We start from the raw sequence: 20,824 nt of genomic DNA, 5'->3' as shown, positions 1-20,824 counted from the left end.
TAGCAAAGAATCATGGAATAACCGAGTGATTATAAAAATGCCGTTAAATAAACTACTCCAAAGCCAGGAAGCAGGAATATATTAAATGCATTTTACTTTTTACTCTTTCATGATACAGCAGGCCCTCAAATAACATCATTTTGTTCAATGTCATTTCATTATCACGTGGATGAAGAAAAACCGTTCCTTCCTGGCTAGGGCCACTCTCAGTGTGGAATTTCCATGCTCCCCCAACATCCACATGGGTCTCCTCTGGGTCCTCTGGTTTCCTCCCACATCCCAAAGCTGTGCCGTTAGGTGAACTGGCGTGTCTACGTGGTCCCAGGTTGAGTGAGCTTGGGTGTGTGTGTGAGTGTGCCCTGCGATGGGGTGGCAGCTGAGCCGCCAGGATGGTCTCTTGTCACCCCAGACCCTGAACTGGAATGAGCGGGTAAATAATGAACCTCTTTGTTTTTATTCATCTTTCCTAAATATACGTATAGCTCACACTTATTTCAATGTTTAATATTGGAAGTGTTCTGGGTCTTTATTGAGAAGTTCAGTGATCCTTTTGTGACCAGAAATATGCCACAGGAACTTGACTCTTGTTTACATCATCAGTTAGCCTATGGGAAAATTGTTTTTGTTATATGTTGATTTGCTTAAAGTCAGTTTCCGAGAACCTATGGATGACATTAAATGAGGTCTTACTGTGCTTCCACAGTCATCCTTCAGAGTGTGGCCCTCAGACCAGCTGCATCAGCGTCACTGGGTACTCATTACAAATGCACATTTTCAGGCCTCTCCCCAGACCTGCCGAATCAGACGCTCCAAGGTGGAGGCCACAGTCTAGGTTTGAATGAACCTCCAGGTAATTCTGATACATGATCAACTTGGAGCAGCACTGCGCTGCACATTTGAGAAATGGTTGCTGTTTGAGATTTACGGAAGATCTCACAAAGGCTGCAACTCAGAGAAAGGGCCTCTAGGCTCAGTTTTCCAGTTAACATATGCAAACTTAGGAAAGACATGGAAATTTTTAAAAATATGTATCATGGCTGGGCGCGGTGGCTCACGCCTGTAATCCCAGCACTTTGGGAGGCCGAGGCAGGTGGATCACGAGGTCAGGAATTCAAGAACAGCCTGGCCAAGATGGTGAAACCTCGTCTCTACTAAAAATACAAAAATTAGCCGGGTGTGGTGGTGGGTGCCTGTAATCTCAGCTACTCGGGAGGCTAAGGCAGAGAATTGCTTGAACCAGGAGGCAGAGGTTGCAGTGAGCCAAGATCACACCACTGCACTCCAGCGTGAGCAACAAAGCGAGACTCCGTCTCAAAAAAAAATTATATATATATTATACATTATATATATAATACACATTATATATTATATATATAACTATATATATATAATGCTTTCTAGTGTGTTATATAATGTTTTATGACCCAAAAGCAGAAGGAGAAATCTTATGATTCTTTTTTCTGTAAGAAGAGCCCAGGAGGCTGCATCAGGTTTGCAAAAATTACGTGGCTTTCCCTTACCCCTCTGCCCAAAGTCTTTTCACACAGAAGATGACACTAGCTTTAAACCCTTCCCCGGGACTGGTCCTAGAGTCTAAATCAGAACCAGTCTGGACTAGTGCATAAGGAAGGCTACAATTGCCAGGAAAATAAAGCACTCAACAGATCCAGCCACAAAGGGTTAGGACTTGCTAAATGGTTGCTAGCTGAACCTGGGCGAAAAGGTGAAAATCAGATGAGAAGCCACCAATGAGCACAGTGCCCTGAGCACTGACAAGCCCGCTTCAGCCAGGTGAGAGTTTGTCTTCAGGTTGGAGACCCCCTTACTGCTTCCCCTGGCAGGAGCTGCGTGCCTAGTGGCCACGCTCCCCAACCCCGAGGAGCAGGGGCCGCCTTGGGAGGGCATCACTAAAAGATTTTCTTAGGAGACACCAAATAAGGCACATATTTGAGAAGGGGACCACACACATTCAAAATAACAAATACTTTTCTTTTTTAAAATTTACACAGGGAGGTAAAAGCCCTGGATAATTTTTTTCATATGACAAATGAAAAAAAGTGCTCAGTAAAAAAAACCAAAGTCAACTACAGTAAATATATCTTTAAAAGGCATTTTAAAAGCATGGGGCAAACTAAACATTTTTCCACCATTTCTACTTTTTTGGTTCAGATTTTTACAAATGCCGCACATGAATTTTGTAGACTGCTAACAAAGAACCTCAGCTTTCATAGTTTTCTCTTTGTTTCTTCAAAAAAAACCTACCAAATCATACTGTAGTTAACTGATGTTCAGGGTTGCTGACATGCCTTTTTTGACATCATGTTTTCTTTGTGCAATTTTTCAGGCCAAAATATCAACAGAAAGATTCTTTAGTTTTTTTGTTTTTTTTTTTTTTGAAACGGAGTCTCGCTCTGTTGCCAGGCTGGAGTGCAGTGGTGCTATCTGGGCTCACTGCAACCTCTGCCTCCCGGGTTCAAGTGATTCACCTGCCTCAGCCTCCTGAGTAGCTGGGACTACAGGCGTGTGTCACCATGCCCAGATCATTTTTTGTATTTTTAGTAGGGACAGCGTTTCACCATGTTGGCCAGAATGGTCTCGAACCCCAGACTTCGTGATCTGCCCGCCCTGGCCTCCCAAAGTGCTGGGATTACAGGCGTGAGCCACCGCGCCCAGCCAGATTCTTTAGTTCTTAAAGTGATAAACACAGCTAAGCTGAAGCCCTACCTGGGTCCCACAGCACTGAAAACGTAGCTAAGATGAAGCCCTGCCTGGGTCCCATAGCAGTGATAACACAGCTAAGGTGAGGCCCTGCCTGGGTCCCATAGCAGTGATAAGTGCAGCTAAACTGAAGCCCTGCCTGGGTCCCATAGCAGTTTGTGGCATCAGCCATTCAGCTTCTAATCACCTAATCTCAGGATGTCTTATTTTTAATTCTTCATCTTGATCTCAATAAGTGGAGAAGCCAGTTTAAAAAGCACATTTTGTTTGAGCCTTTCTTAGTTTTCAAGCCAGCTTTTGAAAACACAGAGTTCTTCAAACATTATTTTATGCTGAGCCTATTTTGTATTCCAACACAAAGATAAATTCATAATTGCAAATATCTGAGGGGGCAAATTTAAAATGTCTGCTTAGACTACTGCAGAAATGCAGGCATTTGTGGAGACAGCAAATTATTTTGCAAGATGCAATGATGCTTGACATTATTTCAGGGATGCCAGGGTCCCAGCAAACCTCTGAAAAGTTCCCTGGAAGGTAGCCCTTCTCCTGCCAGGAAAAAAAATAAAAATAAAAAAATGAACTTAAAGGACTGAACCGTATTTACTATAGCCGAGACTGAGTCCTTGCCTGCATCTGTGAGCCCGGGGCCTGCAGAGAGGTGAGAACGTCTCTTCCAGGCATATCTTCCCCACCCACAGACTTTCCTAGAAGTTTCTTAGAGGAGAGGCAGGCAAGGAGTTTTATTGCTAATTCGCTATAACCAAAGTCACCGCATAAAAGATTCTGCAGGTTGGGTACTTTGCAGATTAGTGAATCCAAGACCTCATTCAAAGTGAGCACCAACTCCCCAGCCCCCGGAGTCCTTTATTCTCAGTCCTCCTCTGCCTCCAGACAGTGAGGAGCATGGCTCTGGGGACATCCACACCTCCCAGAGCACACAGAACTAGGGAGTCTAAGGTGAGAACACTGGTAAGGCTTTGGTCCTTGGAGGGTGGGAAGTGAGAGGCTGGACAGGCGTGGTCGTGTCCTCCTGACAGATTCACTGACAGAAGCTGCCACTCAAGTCCACCTAAGGCGAGGCCTCCTTCCTCACCACAGGGCTAGAGAGTCCATGTGTCTAATCCCACAACATTGGTATTGACGTAAGCCCGCGGTGTGTGCAAGGAGAGGCTGTCTCTAGCTCAACCAAATTCTGCAACGATGGTCACTGTTACAGCATGACAAAGAGGTAGTCTTTCTCCATGAAACAAAACAGTCAAAGAGGCTAAGTGACAAAAAGTCTGAGTAACAAATTGCAATACCAGCAAACGTATGGTGAGATTTAAATGTTTTATTTTATCACACAATTTTAGTAGTAATTAAAGTATAGCAAATGCCTACTGTGTGCAAAATATGAGGCCAGGCACTCGTAAGAATAAATGATGAAAAAAGTAGACTCACAGTCTACTGGGTGTGGCCACTATGCAGGGCCAGGGAAGGAAGTTTAATTCAATCTAGAAAAATCTTTTCTTAGAGGAGATGGGACTTGGGCTAGATTCCGAGGGAAGGGCAGAATTCCAAAAGGCAGATGGGGTGAATGGCATTTCAGGAGGAGGGAACAATTTATCAAAGGCCTGGAGACTCAGAAGCACACTTTTAGGGGATGACAATAGCCTGTGTGGCTAAAACATAGGATAAGTGGGAGACGGGGAGGACGGATAATCAGAGAAAAGGCTGGATTGCCCTTTTTTAAAAAAAAGAAATTGTAACTTGAGCTTTCTAGAAGATCAACCTATTAATCAATCATTGGGTAGCCAGACACTAGGGTGATGGAGAAGTCCTGAAGGAAATTGTGAACTCTTTGGGAAAATAATCTTCAACGCAGGAAACTGTTGACATTAATCTCATTACAGAATGCAGGGCTCTGAATCCCTGGGTGGTCCCAGGAAAAGAAAGGGAGAGTGAGTTCAAAATGAAGAGCCGGACTCTGATCCTCCAGTTGGTGTTTCCCAGGCAAGCTGGGTAAACAACGTGGGGAAAATGACTTCCATATTCTGGTTCACAACAGTCCAGACTGAAGTGGTAACTGAGCCTGAAAGTATGGGAAGGAACGATGGTGCTTCCAGTCACCCTCCAAAGCACACATGTACACAGCATAGAAGTCACAGTCCCCAGAACGGAACTCACTGTCCTTAGAGACTCACCACAAGAAAAGCAAAGCCAATTCCTTACAGAAAAATTGATTGTGACCAGGACCCAAGCGATAAAAGTCCCACTGTGAGAAGCATCTTTACAGGTGTGGGTTTCACCGGGGTTTCCTTCAGCCCAACCCAGCAAAAGCCACTGAAGTTCCTTTCCACGTTCTGAAGACTCTTACCATGCAGGACGATGCGAGCTTGCTTTTCAAAGAGATGTGTGGGAGACAAGAACATGGAAAAAAGTGAAACTGACATTTCCACCTTTTTTTCTAACTTTTGGCATGACTGCTTCCAGATTTTACACTGTATTTATAAATGTTTCTCCTAGTGTTCGGAAAACTGCAATCAAAATTACTGTGAGATTTTCAGAGTTGAGGGTGCAGCACCTGCCCTTCACAACTCTTTCTCTTTCCACAGTAGGGGCCATATGTAGGCGGGGCTACAGTCATGAAGGAGAACGTCTCCTCAGTCCCCCACCAGCACCAGCCAACAATGGCAGCTTTCCTTCAGTCACAAAATGTACCTATTCATTAGATGTTGACTGTCAAAATCTCCCAGGGACCCCAAAGGATGGCACCTCCCTCTGGGCTTTCCCACCATCAGTTAGGTCAATAAGAAGAGCCAAAACATATTTCTGCTTCAAAAAATGGAGGGGCCCTAACTTTGTTCTGTTGCCGTATTTGCTACTAACTTTTCATCCTAGATAGTTCCCTGGTTGCTTAACTAGGCATGGTACGTCCCAGAAGAAAAAGAAAAGTCCGTCGATGTAACCATTTCTGCAGGTCATCAAACCATTCATGTTATGTATTTTTAAAAGATGCTGAGGCTGGGCGCAGTGGCTCACACCTGTAATCCCGGCACTTTGGGAGGCCAAGGTGGATGGATCACCTGAGGTCAGGATTTCCAGACCAGCCTGGCCAACATGGCAAAACCCCATCTCTACTAAAAATACAAAAATTAGCCAGGCATGGTGGCGCGTGCCTTTAATTCCAACTACTCAGGAGGTTGAGACAGGAGAATCACTTGAACCTGGGAGGCAGAGGTTGCAGTGAGCCGAGATCACGCCATTGCACTCCAGCCTGGGTGACAAGAGCGAAATTCTGTCTCAAAAAAAAAAAAAAAGAAAGAAAGAACAGTAAGTACATTAAGTTTCTTACAGAAATTCAAAAAGTCCTTTCATCAGGAAAAAAAAAAGTTTAGAAAATACATACTAGCAATGAATATACATCACAATATATATTCTGTGATATATAGAACATTACAGTAATATTCTATTTTGACTATTTTATAAGGAAATGTATATATTCAGAAATTAGTTATTTAGTACCTACTATAGGCCTGGCACTAGGCTGGGCACAGCGTAAATGCCCTTTTTCAATTAAAAAAATCAGTGAGTTCACTTTGGAGGTTTATAAAGGCAGGAGAGGGATGCTGAAAGACTGGTGGCCTCTACAGCTGCCCTGGGAAATGCTGGGTGAACTCTGGCACTGTGGTGGCTTTAAGAGAGGGAGCGCCAAGCTGGAAGCCTGAAAACTAGGATCTGTCCCTAGGTCCCCACTGAGCCGCTGAGTTACAGAGCAAATTTCGACCTCTCTGTGCTTCAGTTTCCCAAAGTCTGCCCCATAATCACCTCCTTTCAGTAAAATGATGAAAGAACTGACAATATGGAAAAGTCTTAAAATTAAAGATGCTGATGATAAATGAAGCCAAGTTATTTTAAAACTTTTTATTGAAAACATAAATAGGGAAGTGTGCACATAAGCCTAGCACCACCCAGATCAAGAATGGACCATCACCAAGCCCCTGCTGGCCCCTGGAAGTCACTACCATCCCCTCTGGGAAACTGCTACTCTTGCTTCCAACAGCACAGACAACTTTTGCTAGTTTTGTGCTTTGCATTAATGGGAGCCGACAGGATATACACTTTCACTTCTGGCTTCTTTTGCTCAACGTCATATTGTGAGATCCAACCATATTGTTGGCTATAGTCATAGGCTGTTCATTGTCAGTGCTATATAACATTCATTCCCTATGTGAATGGATCACAATGTATGCATCCATTCTCGTGTCGAGGCATTTGAGTGGTTTCATATATAGCCCTTGATCTACAGAAAAGATCAGAAATTCTCTTATGCAGAAGGAATGATCCACAAATGAAATTCACCATCTCTTTCCTACTTTAAATTGGTCTGATCAAAGGAATTGTTTGTTTGTTTTCCTTGCATGTCAGAACGACAGCTGCTCTGACTGTAAATTAAGTATCAATACTTTTGACCAGGAGTTACAGAAAGGAGAAGGGGGTTACTATATTGACAACTGATTTGAGGGAGTTTTCTTCCTACTTCCAAAGGAAACTAACCTGGCTTTGGACGGTGATTGTTCCTCAAGGAAGGGACTGTCTTGGGTTTCTTTCTGGTTCTGTAACAGTGTCCTACATCCAGGGGTGCTAATCAACGTGTGGTGCTAGTGGACACAGCAGATGGCATGTGGGAGGGGAAACAGCACCCAAACAGGATGCAAAAAAAGGCACTTGAAATTACCACTTTAGAAAACAAAGTGATGTTTATGCACAGAATAACACAATTTCTTGTTCACACATCCCACCTATGACATTAATCAGAGCCTTCACCTATGGGCTGAATGTCATGTTTTCCACTCCTAGTAGTTTACAGATTTTTTACTTTGAAGTGGAAGAGACAAAAAAAAAAAAAAAAGACATAGCTGCCCTAAAAGGAATGAGGAAGTGAGAGCTCTCCAGTGTCTGGCTGGCTCCGTCCGTGTGACAGCCCATGATGTTCTTTCCGGTCTCTGTAATATTCTGAATTTCCACCTGCCCGCCCCCTCGCTTATAATGCAGAGCATGTGAAGGGAGACCGGCTCAGTGTCTCTCTCTCCCAGTGGACTAGAAGGAGCAGAGTGTTATGCTGTTTCTCCCATTCTTTACAGCTAACCAGATGTAAAAGAACTCTGGCTAGAGACCCTCCAAGGGTAAGTACACTATATATTAACATGCCTAGAAATTACAAGCTGCCTCGCAAGTCACAGGTCACTCAGATCACAGGCAACAGAAAACAGCTATCCTGTGGAATATGCTCTCACTTTATAAAGTCTCAGGACAAAGAAAGCTTTGCTTCAACATGAAGGCTGCACCTTTTTGGTGTACGAATTCTGTAAATGTTATCTTTGTTTCATGTTTACTATTTTAGCACCCTGGGGATATGTTTTGTTTTTTCCTTTGTGGATTAGATGAGAAAATCCATGCAAAGCACCTACCACGATAGCTGGCATATAGTCAGCACTCCCCCAAAAAAGTTAATGTTAATTTAAAATGTTAATGTAATTGATATCCAGATTATCTCTTGATGGAACGGAATAAATTGGTAACAATGTTTAGAGTGGTAAAGATAGTTGGCTTAAATAATTTAGAAATAATTGTGTTCAGATGCTGCTCTTAACAACATACGACATCTGGTAACACAGAACTGATTTTAAATGAAAACTTGTCTATGTAATAGTTTTTTCCAAAGTAAAGGCAAGTGAAAAAATAGCAAAATAGAAAAATAAATAAATAAATAGTTTCAAACTCTGTGCTTTGGCAAAGTGGCGCTGAAAGTGGCCTACTATGTGTGTCCCTCCTAACTCCTTTCCATATGATTCGTTGTAGACACAGCCACAGCCACACGGGAGTGAAATCCACCCCTGGACAGTCAGCCCCAATACTGATGAAGCTGAGAAGCAGCCACAATGCTGTGAGTGCCCCTCTCACATTTATTCATTCACGTTTCCTAGAGGCAAGGGCCAAGAGATATTTACCTAATTTTATTTTTTCTCTTTTAGTCAAAAACACTAAATGCCAATAATATGGAGACACTAATCGAATGTCAATCAGAGGTAAGAAAGCAATTTTTAAAACTTTTTATCTGTACTGTGAGAAGGTGGAAAACTTTCTGTTTTAATTGAATATTATTTGGGTTGAATATTAATTATCAGAGTAGTAAATTAACATCACACACGTAGTAAATTAAACACATTAATTAGGATCGTATATGATGACAATCAAGACCTTAATATTGCTTCTAGAAGCTAGAAAAAACATCAATGCACTCTACTGACTTCATTTTTAATATGAATAAAATGTTGTATGTGTGTTTTGCGGGGAAAGACTCGATAGGTTTCTTCCATCACTATATTTAACTGAAATAAAAATGTTTTTAGGGTGATATCAAGGAACATCCCCTGTTGGTAACATGTGAGAGTGAAGACAGTATTTGCCAGCTCATTGGTGAGTTTTAAAAACATACTGATCTTTTATGTAACTGCTAACAACCAGTGTTCTTGGTTTGCAAAACCACAGCGCTTTTACTCTACTAGGAATTTTTTTGTATAAGTTGTTCTGTTAAAGACCGCAGAACATTAACCCTTAAATGGAGGTATGCTCCAACTCACTAGAGCAGGGAGTGCTGGGAGAGGAAAGAGCCTCTCCATAGAGAATCCCCAGTTCTGCCAAGCGTTTTTAATGCGGTTCAATCTCCTAGCCATGTATGTTTCGACGATTAGCATGCACACATTTGAAAAATACACAGTGTCTTTTCCATTTTCTTCCTTCTCTTATGGAGAATGCATCCAAGAGCCTATGAAGCAACTGTTGCTGATCTCAAATCCCAAAGGACCCACCATTCACTCTCAATTTTTTTCATAATGCATTTCATTGTAGTGTAACCCTGACCCAGTTCTCCTGAACCATAAAGACAGGCCACTTCTTTCTCATCATGCTTCCACTTGCCAATCTAAAATGTATAGAAACAGATGCCAATGCGTTTAGAAAATACAGCCTTTATAATTAGTAAAAAAGAGAAGGAAGGAAGGAAAAGAAAAGAAAGAAGGAAATTTTTGAGATTGCAATATCCATTGCACACACATCTTGTGGATTTCAGAAGGACAGAATATCTTGATAACGTTTTGCTGATAATTCCCAGTTGCCAGATCTAGGTTCAAGCCTTCCCGCAGCCATTCGTATTTGCCTCTGTCCTAAAGCAGCAACCTGGAAAACCCAGGTGACCAGTCACCTGGAAGGAAGAATGGTGTTAGCTCCCTCTAGTGGCTGTTGAGTGCCTGCGTGGCTGCAAAGGGTTGGAGCCAGCCCTGCTGTGCCTTCGAAAAGATACTGAGCAAGTCACTTCCTCACCTTTTAAGTTTCGTTTTCTTCGCCAGTTAAAGGAGGAAATCAAAATAATCTATTTCATATCAGAAATTTCCTCTATAGTTATTCAGGCCAGTAGGTTAAGATGGTTGTTTATGATCAGCACAGTTAGGTTTTGCTAATTTTCTGTAGCAAACAGCTGGAAAGAGTGAAAACAGGAAAGGTGGAGGCCTTGAGGAACCCTGGTGTTGCTGTTTAGGGAACTGGTTGCCCTGGTAACAGTGTGGTTGTTTATCGGTTGGTTTTTCTAGATTAAGATTCACGCCCTTTGCTTTCTCAAGTTTTCAAAATTATTTTTCTCACATCGCATACTATAGACTACATTATGTGGCCAACGATACCCATTTTCTTACCTGGATCTTTGCTTATTAACACTGTAGTCTAATTTTTCTCGTTGCCTTGTTTTCTTGGCTGTAGAAGTTAAGAAGAGAAAGAAGGTGCTGTCCTGGCCCTTTCTCATGAGAAGGCTCTCCCCTGCATCAGATTTTTCTGGGGCTTTGGAGACAGACTTGAAAGCATCGCTATTTGATCAGCCCTTGTCAATTATCTGTGGTGACAGTGACACACTCCCCAGACCCATCCAGGTAGGCGTGCATTCTCTCATAAACCTACTTCAGTTTTCAGCTGGACATGCAAAATACTTGGGAAATCTGAATGTCATTCTCCTATTAAGTTTGTAGGGACTGATCTTCCATATTTTCCACTCTTCGACATGGCCCTCCCACATACGCGTGCAGTCAGAAGAATATCTGACTGCTTCCATTCCAGAAATTGAAATTAGTTGTATTTGCCAATGAGCTCAGAGCTATGGTGCCTCCATTTCTCTGACTTCACAGAGTGAAGAATGCTGAAGATTTGTAGCTTCTGAAAACTCAAAAGGGGGAAACAGAATATAGACTTTGTGATCCGAAATCCAATGTTCATATGGAAGTATTTGAAAGGAGAGAGCTCCAAAGTGATTTTAGAAAGTGCAAAATTAGAGCTTTCACAATTTGCCTCCTCTTAGAAAAATAGCAGGGTTGAGGAAGGCCATTGATAGCAACTGGACTGAAAGCAAAATCTGACATCAATATTCCTGTTAAGACTATCTCAGTATACTAGAGAAGAAGGGTAACCCTTTCCTGTTCCTATTGCTGTTTCCTTTAGGACATTCTCACTATTCTATGCCTTAAAGGCCCTTCAACAGAAGGGATATTCAGGAGAGCAGCCAACGAGAAAGCCCGCAAGGAGCTGAAGGAGGAGCTCAACTCTGGGGATGTGGTGGATCTGGAGAGGCTCCCCGTGCACCTCCTCGCTGTGGTCTTTAAGGTGAGTTCAACACACTTGCGCCAAATAACCTGCCAAGGGCCCCTGACACGCTCGTTCTCAGGATGCAAGAAATAGGCTCTTCTCCCCACACAGCAAGGTACACTGATCTTGGAGTTTAATTTTTTTCATTAAGCCCTTTATTTATTTAGTAAGAAACCTCTGTTTCTGTGACCTCAGATTCCAACAGAAAGTGATGCATTCTGCTCTCCCAAAACTTTGCCAAGTACGGGCAATTTGATTGTTCCATGGCAGAATCCATACACCAAAATCCCAGTGGCCCCTCAGAACACACCCACCTGGGGATGGTGCCTCTGACTCTGCCTGATGTTAGAAAGTTGCAGAGAGGCCAAGGGTGTTGGAGAGAGGGTTCCCTGGATTCATCAAATGCAGGAATGAAGGGGCACAATCTATGATGGGCTAAGCATAGAGCACCCTGCGATGGAACGAAAACCAGGTGAAAACGAGGACATGGGACATCATACAGTACCAATAGGCCAACAGCCCGCTCTCATCCCCCAGGACTTCCTCAGAAGTATCCCCCGGAAGCTACTTTCAAGCGACCTCTTTGAGGAGTGGATGGGTGCTCTGGAGATGCAGGACGAGGAGGACAGAATCGAGGCCCTGAAACAGTAAGTCATCAAAGTCATCAGTGATTGCCAGGCCGCATCGCCTCCATCTTTTGATTCTTTATGCAGCTTTCTAAATGCTTCATGATCCCTGTTCCATGAGAATTGTGATGTTTAGGGAATCCGAGTGGAATTGCTCATCCACTCCCAGAATAAAAACCAGAGGGTGCCCTGGACTTTTGAATTTTAATTTTAGCCAAATGAAATATTTCTTCAAAAAGTAGAAAGTGAACTTCAATCCTCACAAATCCCAGGAGGTAGGGAAGTCTAAAAATGTAAGATGTTCAAAAAGGTATGAGATAAAATCAGACCTGAGAACTTTAACACAGGCTCACCAGCAAAGTGTAGGAATTTGGGGTTATCTTTAAGCTACATTGACTGGTGTCATGCAAGGCAACAGTTCTCCCATAAAACATCCCTCAGGATGCAGCCAGACAGTGTGGTAGGGGTCAGTTGTTTTGTTCATAAAACTTCATAGCATATTTCATCTTCTTATAATTAACCCAAATGAAAACTGTATAATAACAAATTCCAGTGACAGTAAAAATAATAACATATGCAATGGAAAGTGTGATCTGTTAGTGACTAGAGAATTCTAAAACCCAAGCTTTGAAATGTCAGCATGGTTGTCACATCCTATGAAAGTTTATCTAAATGTTATAATTGTCCCACATGGCTAAATACTTTCAATGACATATGTATAGAATTGAAGACATTAAAATGTCTGTCCCAAAATGAAAATTCTAAGATTATCACAATGAGTTTCTACCTAGACATAAAGCATTTTTATAACAATTCCTTCTGAGAAATGAAAATAATCACCATTTCATTTTTGAAAAAGTGAGACTTTAAATTATCTAATGATAATTTCTTATCATTAGAAACAATGTTGCAATTTAAGTGCTGCCTTATTATGAATATGCCCTTAGAAACTGATTTAGTCTTCATAAAGATTTCTCAGAATGTTGTAAAAATGTGTCATCTTCATTTGGTAATTATAGTTTTGCTTCTGTCTTTGTTTTAAGGCAAGAAAACCAGTCTAGCCGTGTTAGAAACAGAAAGAAATTCTACATGGCTAAATGATTACTTAACAAAACTATTTCCTAAACATAAAGGCAAACTATGGTGTTTAATGCAGATTGGCTTCATAATTTAAGCTCTGTATAAATAATAAAGGGCTGTGTTATTGGTGCCCCAATTACAAAGGCCAGTTTCTTAGCTCCTCAAGACCTTGTGGTTAACCAGTCTCACTCTGTGTCAGTTGCCACTGGAAGCGTCTGAATGAGCATTTCACAATATTACTTGTGAAAATGCACCTTCCTCATTTTAAAGGAAGTCTGGTTTTGGCAGAAACTCTCAGCTTGCTACACTGAAGACCATTAGCCTTTTTGAAAACTAACATCCCTTCACTTTATTCCAGGGTTGCAGATAAGCTCCCCCGGCCCAACCTCCTGCTACTCAAGCACTTGGTCTATGTGCTGCACCTCATTAGCAAGAACTCTGAGGTGAACAGGATGGACTCCAGCAATCTGGCCATCTGCATTGGACCCAACATGCTCACCCTGGAGAATGACCAGAGTCTGTCATTTGAAGCCCAGAAGGACTTGAACAACAAGGTTTGTTCTGCTTACTGATGAGAAATCTCCAACTTATGATCTCACCATCTGTTTGCCAAGTCCAGGCAATAAAATGCTTCTGAATGTCTCCAACTGACTCCGAATCACAGTGAAAATATAAAATGCAAAATGCTTTTGTCATAGTTCCACTCTCTCAGATACATGTATCTAATGAAACTGAATAAATCTGTGTTTTCGGTCATCTGTGAGACAGACAAGTACTGCGAGTGTTTACATCACTCTCTCCCAATATAAAAAAGCCCTTTTGTTTTTGTGTTTTGTACATCACAGTCTATCAGTCTATCAATCTGGGAAACTACTTACTTAAATGAAAATTTTATTAATACTTTAAATTTTTTTAAGTTCTTAAATTTAAAATGCACGTCTCAAAACACCAAGGAGTATCTAACTTTAATGTATATGACTGTTGGCACGGTGGCTCACGTCTGAAATCTCAGCACTTTGGGAGGCCAAGGCAGGCGAATTGCCTGAGCTCAGGAGTTTGAGACCAGCCTGGGCAACATGACAAAACCCCGTCTCCACTAAAAATAGAAAAAATTAGCCAGGCGTGGTGGCGGGCGCCCGTAATCCCAGCTACTCGGAAGCCTGAGGCAGGAGAATCGCTTGAGCCCGGGAGGCAGAGGTTGCACTGAGCTGAGATCGGGCTACTGCGCTCCAGCCTGGTGACAGAGTGAGAGCCTGTCTCAAAAAAAAAGTATCTGATTGTTACCAAATTTCTGTATGCTCTTCTCAGACACATAAAGATCTCAGATTCTCATTTTGGCACCTGACTCCAGTGTCCCCATTCTTCCTCACCTCCCCAAAAAAAAAAAAAAAAAAAAAAGTCTTCAAGCTGACAAATTGCTTACTTTTCCTCACAGGTGAAGACATTGGTGGAATTCCTCATTGATAACTGCTTTGAAATATTTGGGGAGAACATTCCAGTGCATTCCAGTATCACTTCTGATGACTCCCTGGAGCACACTGACGGTTCAGGTATGGAATGTGCTATCATTTGATTACGATTGTAGGGAAAAGTTCATGCCAGTCTGCCAGTCATGTAAAGCATCTCTGATATTTGAGGCAGAAGTTACCTTCACAAATCACCGAGTCAGACTAGACTCCAGTCCATTAGGAAGTCATTAAACATGAAAACCCTGCTCTGGGCTTTTCCTGCAGCGCCTCCTCAGACCACAGATAGCCTTTCCCCCTTCCCAGTGTACATCGCAAATCACTGCTGATTTCACTAAGCTATCTTTAGCTCTAGAGTTGGAGTGAGAAACTTTTGTTTCCACTTCATGGGATATGACTCCGTCACAATGAAAATGGGTCCAGTAAAAGGAGCAGTTTTAAGAATTAAGGTCAATACATTTTCAGTGAAATGCTGTTCTCTCTTTTCTTATTCTCCCCTCTCTTTCTCTCCTTCCTCCCTCCTTTACTCATTTCCTTTCCCTATTTTTCTTCTGATGTCAAAATAAATTCAGAAAGAAACAAACTTTTCATGTGATATATTTCTTGTCATATCAAGCCCCTAAGTAGTTCTGCTAATAAATCACCTAGTGCCCTGATTGGTAGGAGCAGGGCAAACTGTAGCAACGTTCATTTCTAAAAGAACCTGAATGGCCATGCATGGTGGCTCACACCTGTAATCCTAGCACTTTGGGAGGCCAAGGCAGGCAGATCACCTGAGATCAGGAGTTCGAAACCAGCCTAGCCAACATGGTGAAACCCTGTCTCTACTAAAAATAGAAAAAAAAGCCAGGCATGGTGGCAGGCGCCTGTAGTCCCAGCTACTAAGGAGGCTGAGGCAGGAGAATCGCTTGAACTCGGGAGGCAGAGGTTGCAGTGAGCCAAGATCACATCACTGCACTCCAGCCTGGGCGACAAAGCGAGACTCCATCTCAAAAATATAAAATAAAATAAAAATATAAATGAATAAATAAATAAATAAATAAACCCAAACAAATGTTCAACTGCTGCTTGACTTCCCCCAGATGTGTCGACCCTGCAGAATGACTCAGCCTACGACAGCAACGACCCTGATGTGGAATCCAACAGCAGCAGTGGCATCAGCTCTCCCAGCAGGCAGCCCCAGGTGCCCACGGCCACAGCTGCTGGCTTGGATAGCGAGGGCCCACAGGATGCCCAAGAGGTCAGCCCAGAGCCCATTGTGAGCACCGTGGCCAGGCTGAAAAGCTCCCTCGCACAGCCAGATAGGAGGTACTCAGAGCCCAGCATGCCGTCCTCCCAGGAGTGCCTCGAGAGCCGGGTGACAAACCAAACACTAACAAAGAGTGAAGGGGACTTCCCCGTGCCCCGGGTAGGCTCTCATTTGGAAAGTGAGGAGGCTGAAGACCCATTTCCAGAGGAGGTCTTCCCTGCAGTGCAAGGCAAAACCGAGAGGCCGGTGGACCTGAAGATCAAGAACCTGGCCCCGGGTTCGGTGCTCCCGCGGGCACTGGTTCTCAAAGCGTTCTCCAGCAGCTCGCTGGACGCGTCCTCTGACAGCTCGCCCGTGGCTTCTCCTTCCAGTCCCAAAAGAAATTTCTTCAGCAGACATCAGTCTTTCACCACAAAGACGGAAAAAGGCAAGCCCAGCCGAGAAATTAAAAAGCACTCCATGTCTTTCTCCTTTGCCCCTCACAAAAAAGTGCTGACCAAAAACCTCAGCGCAGGCTCTGGGAAATCGCAAGACTTTACCAGGGACCACGTCCCGAGGGGTGTTAGAAAGGAAAGCCAGCTTGCCGGCCGAATCGTGCAGGAAAATGGGTCTGAAACCCACAACCAAACAGCCCGCGGCTTCTGCCTGAGACCCCACGCCCTCTCGGTGGATGATGTGTTCCAAGGAGCTGACTGGGAGAGGCCTGGAAGCCCACCCTCTTATGAAGAGGCCATGCAGGGCCCGGCAGCCAGACTAGCGGCCTACGGGAGCCAGACCGTGGGGAGCATGACCGTGGGGAGCATGAGGGCGAGGATGCTGCAGGCGGACTGCCTCCTACCCCCACTTCCACCTGCTCACCACGTAGAGGACTCAAGACACAGGGGCAGCAAAGAGCCACTCCCTGGCCACGGACTCTCTCCCCTGCCTGAGCGATGGAAACAGAGCAGAACTGTCCACACTTCTGGGGACTCTCTGGGGCACGTGTCTGGCCCAGGGAGACCTGAGCTCCCCCTGCTGAGGACCGTCTCCGAGTCCGTGCAGAGGAGTAAGCGGGACTGTCTCGTGCGACGATGTAGCCAGCCGGTCTTTGAGGCTGACCAATTCCAATATGCCAAAGAATCGTATATTTAGGAGGGAGGCCATACGCCATGCCATAGCTTGTGCTAGCTGTAAATATGAGACTTGTAAAGAACTGCCTGTAGATTGTTTTTAAAAGGTCTTGAATAAGCTCCTTTAGAAAGTTGTGGAAAGCCCTCCTCAGTGAGGATAGCTACACCATGGCCACGGCGCATCAGATGGTCTGTGTACCTGGATTTGTGCAATATGTAAAAATGTATCAAATGTATTATAGATAAGGTGTTAGGTGCGAAGAATGTCTAATGATCCCTGCACACGTTTGTGAACTTGCAGTGAGGTACACTGCTGTTCCTTGCTTCCTGGGGCACTTTTCTCTTGGTTAGTGTTTAAAAATTATCTTTGCTTTTTTAATGTGGCCTCAAATGTCATGCCAATTTTCACATTTTCCACAAACTCCATTTAGGGAGAAATGTTTAAATCTCTGGTATAAGTTTACTCCATACCAGAGTAAACTATATATTACTCTATATAAGCAGCCTTGCAATAACTAATCACCACCATAGAAGAAAGAAACAGACTGCAAGGAACAGAGTTGAGTGTCTGGAGTCATCAAAGGCATTAAAAACTCCAGTAAAAGCAGGGGCCATAGCAAAAATCATGAAAAACACTTCAACATGTCCTTTCAATCATCCAATTAAATTTGGGTAGATTAATGAAAATGTATTACATCAATATTAACTCATCTATAGCACTTTGAGTTTCTTTGTAGTTCATGATATCCTATCCTATAATGTGGAGGTAAATGATTTTATATGCATTGGGGGTCATATATAAAACTTCGATGTAATTTCACTACAATAAATTGCCTTCCTTATTTGAAAGTAAAAACGTTCATTTTTTATTGACATGTTAACTCCTTTCCCTCAATTAATAGAAATCCACTAAGAAAATCATTCACATATTGGTTCACTCAACAAGCATTTATTGAATATATTCTAGACTAATTCACTATTCTAGACTAATAGCAAGACCGGGGATCTTGTTTAGGAAGAAGCAGTCCCTGTTCTCCAGAATTTGCAAAACCATAAAAAAAGCACTTACTTTAAACCATTTTTTTTTTCAGCAAGCAGTCATTCTGCCAGAAAAATTTAGTACACAAATACAGGATAATGTAACAAATGTAAAATTTCTCATTTCTAGTGAATTAAACTTTCCAGTAATTTTACATCTCATCTCATTCTTATGATGCTCAGTTTGCTTAATTATTGGCAAACATAATGGTAAAATGTTTGTACTGTATTAGAACTTTACTGCTCAATTATTAAGATATTTATCCAGTATCTTAGAGATGCTCGACTTCAATTTTCCTTATTTTATCTTTTTAAAATAAAATATCATGCATGCTTCTGATTTGTTATAGAAATATTTTCTGTTGGGTCTTTTCAGAGATGATTTATCAATAATGTGCAAAGTTAATAATGTTGTAAAATAGACTGCTCAAGGCCGCACACTCAGACCTAATATTAAAAATACTTTAATGATGGGCCAGGTGTGGTGGCTCACACCTGTAATCTCAGCACTTTGGGAGGCCAAGGTGGGCAGATCATTTGAGATCGGGAGCTTGAGACCAGCCTGGCCAACATGGTGAAACCCCATCTCTACTAAAAATACAAAACATAGCCAGGTGTGGTGATGGGTGCCTGTAGTCCCAGCTACTTGGGAGGCTGAGGCAGGAGAATCACTTGAATCTGGAAGGCAGAGGTTGCAGTGAGCCGAGATCGTGCCACTGTACTCCATCCAGCCAGGGTGACAGAGTGAGACTCAGTCTCAAAAAATTAAAATAATAAATAAATAAAATAAATAATAAAAATACTTTATTAAGCCCCAATAATATATAAATTTCATGGGGCAGAGCTTACCTGACTGCTAACTTAAGAAAAGCAGTCCTTTTCCAGAGTTGGTCACTACTAGCAATAGTTACAATTTTAGCATCTACCATGTGCCAGGCACTGTGCTAAGTATTTCAGTACTGAAAAAAAAATCCTCTGCCTCTAACAATAGCCACTTCTTATTGAGAATCAGAGGATTCCCATCAATAGACCACTAAGACTACAAACCAGGAAGCTACAAATGTATTCCCACTTTACCACTCACCTATCTCCGTGTGACCCTACTCGGGTCACGAAAACCCTACCCAAATTTCCTTATTTTAAAAAAGTGGAATGAAACTGGAAGTCCTCTACACAAACGAATAGCACACTTTGCTGACGAACGTTTAGGAGCTCCCTGCCCAAGCAAATGTCATTGTTAGTCTTTGAACAGTGCAGACAGTAACAGTTGACTATTTCAAATATTGCACGGTGTGGTAACCCCACTCCTATCTACGGAGTCCATCTGCCTTTCAAATAGGTTTTCCCAACCTGGCTCCCAAGTGTATTAGTTTTTGAGAGCTGCTGTAAAAGGTACCATAGATCGGGCAGCTCAGACCACAAAAATGTATTCTCACAGTTCTGAAATCCAGAGGTCCAAGGTCAAGGTTTCAGCGGGGTTGGTTCCTTCTGGGGCTGTGAGGGAGAATAGGTTCCAGGGCTCTCTCCTTAGCACAGATGGCCTCCTCCCTGTGTCTCTTCACATTATCTTCCCTCTACATGAGTCTGTCTCCAAATTTCCCCTTCTTCTAAGGACACCAGTTATACTGGATTAGGACCCAACCTAATGACCTCATTTTACCTCTGTAAAGACCCTCTCTCCAAATATAGTCACATTCTGAGATGTTGGGGATTAAGACTTCAACATATGAATTTGGATGAGGCAAGACACAATTCAACCCTAACACCAAGTTTTTCAAAATACTACTTAATGATACCTTGAATATGCCAATAATGTGAATATTTCACCATAACCAGAGAGCTAGGGCTTATAATGAGATTTAGATGACATTAAAATGATGCTTTAGTCAAGGATCCAGGAACACCAGAGTTCTGTCCTCTATTGACTTCCTAAGGGCCCACACTAATGACAAATGGGATAATCACAGATGTACCTGACACAAAGTGTATAGTAAAACCGGGTTGAAAGCCTAATTAGGAGGTTAAACTTAAATTCAGGTCTGATTCCCTGGGAGATGCTCTCTCCTCCAGTAAAGAGGGGGAGAGGTGGATGACCCATGATACACGGATTATCTGTGCTGACACACTGAGCACCGTGCCCCCCACCCACACACCAGCACTACTGAGGACTGAAAGAAATTAAAACTTGTTCCAGAAATGTTGACTTGTGGGAGTTAACCAAAGTTAGGTGCTTTTGCAGGAGCTTAGCAAAACTAAGATTGCACCAGAACTTGAACGCAACAAATACAACACCTGTGCTACACTGGGGTCCCTTGGAAGCTGAAGTCACAGCTATGGTTTTTAGCGCTAACAAAGCAAATAACAGTTAATAGCCATAGCGCATCCTATGGCCATAGATAGAATGTGCAAAGAGCTACAAACACTGTTTATCCTTAGGTTTATCCTAAATTAAAAGAATACACTGATAGATAAATTATTCTGATTATGATCTCATTGGAAAAATCGCCAATACATTCTTCTCTCTTGAAAGGTCAAACAGACAGAAACTCACATCAGATGCGATCTTACATGTTTCCAGTTTCTTTTTTAATTAAATTATGTAATCTTAACTCTTCCTCTGCAAAAAGAGAATTACTGAGGAATCAGAGATATAAACACTTTGCTAGAATTGGAAGTGAATCACTTTTTAGCAATATTTTAAATGTGGACTGAACTTCTGCATTATGTTCACTCCAGAGTAAAAATTAAATGTAAATGAGGAAAAAGGAATGGGATGAAGTGCTTCCTCCTACTACAGGCTACAAAGAGGAGGGCATTGTGAAACAAGCAAACTTGCAGAATGCAAAATCTGGCCAGAAACAGGAAATGCAG

General features: G+C 42.6%; 1 protein-coding gene across 1 annotated transcript; it reads left to right on the top strand.

Moving 5' to 3' along the window:
• The first annotated feature begins 7,646 nt into the window (after positions 1 to 7,646).
• On the top strand, positions 7,647 to 18,412 carry TAGAP (T cell activation RhoGTPase activating protein). The gene is made up of 10 exons (XM_054491055.2): positions 7,647 to 7,883; positions 8,560 to 8,644; positions 8,733 to 8,786; positions 9,111 to 9,177; positions 10,513 to 10,679; positions 11,242 to 11,403; positions 11,923 to 12,032; positions 13,450 to 13,645; positions 14,527 to 14,641; positions 15,640 to 18,412. Exons 2-10 carry the CDS (start codon positions 8,618 to 8,620, stop codon positions 16,935 to 16,937), a joined length of 2,196 nt encoding a protein of 731 aa, XP_054347030.1. The 5' UTR covers positions 7,647 to 7,883; positions 8,560 to 8,617; the 3' UTR covers positions 16,938 to 18,412.
• Positions 18,413 to 20,824: the final 2,412 nt, after the last annotated feature.

Source organism: Pongo pygmaeus, chromosome 5 (genome assembly GCF_028885625.2).
Source record: "Pongo pygmaeus isolate AG05252 chromosome 5, NHGRI_mPonPyg2-v2.0_pri, whole genome shotgun sequence".
Classification (NCBI taxonomy): domain Eukaryota; kingdom Metazoa; phylum Chordata; class Mammalia; order Primates; family Hominidae; genus Pongo; species Pongo pygmaeus.
Note: the sequence above shows the minus strand (reverse complement) of the source record. Positions and strands in the feature narration are given on the sequence as shown.

Bases quoted from the DNA above. Each gene is read 5' to 3' on its own strand.
- TAGAP (XM_054491055.2), top strand. From the start codon at position 8,618: ATGAAGCTGAGAAGCAGCCACAATGCT. The intron at 9,178-10,512 runs GTGAGTTTTAAA...TCTTGGCTGTAG, and splicing joins CAGTATTTGCCAGCTCATTG to AAGTTAAGAAGAGAAAGAAG. The intron at 14,642-15,639 runs GTATGGAATGTG...GACTTCCCCCAG, and splicing joins GGAGCACACTGACGGTTCAG to ATGTGTCGACCCTGCAGAAT.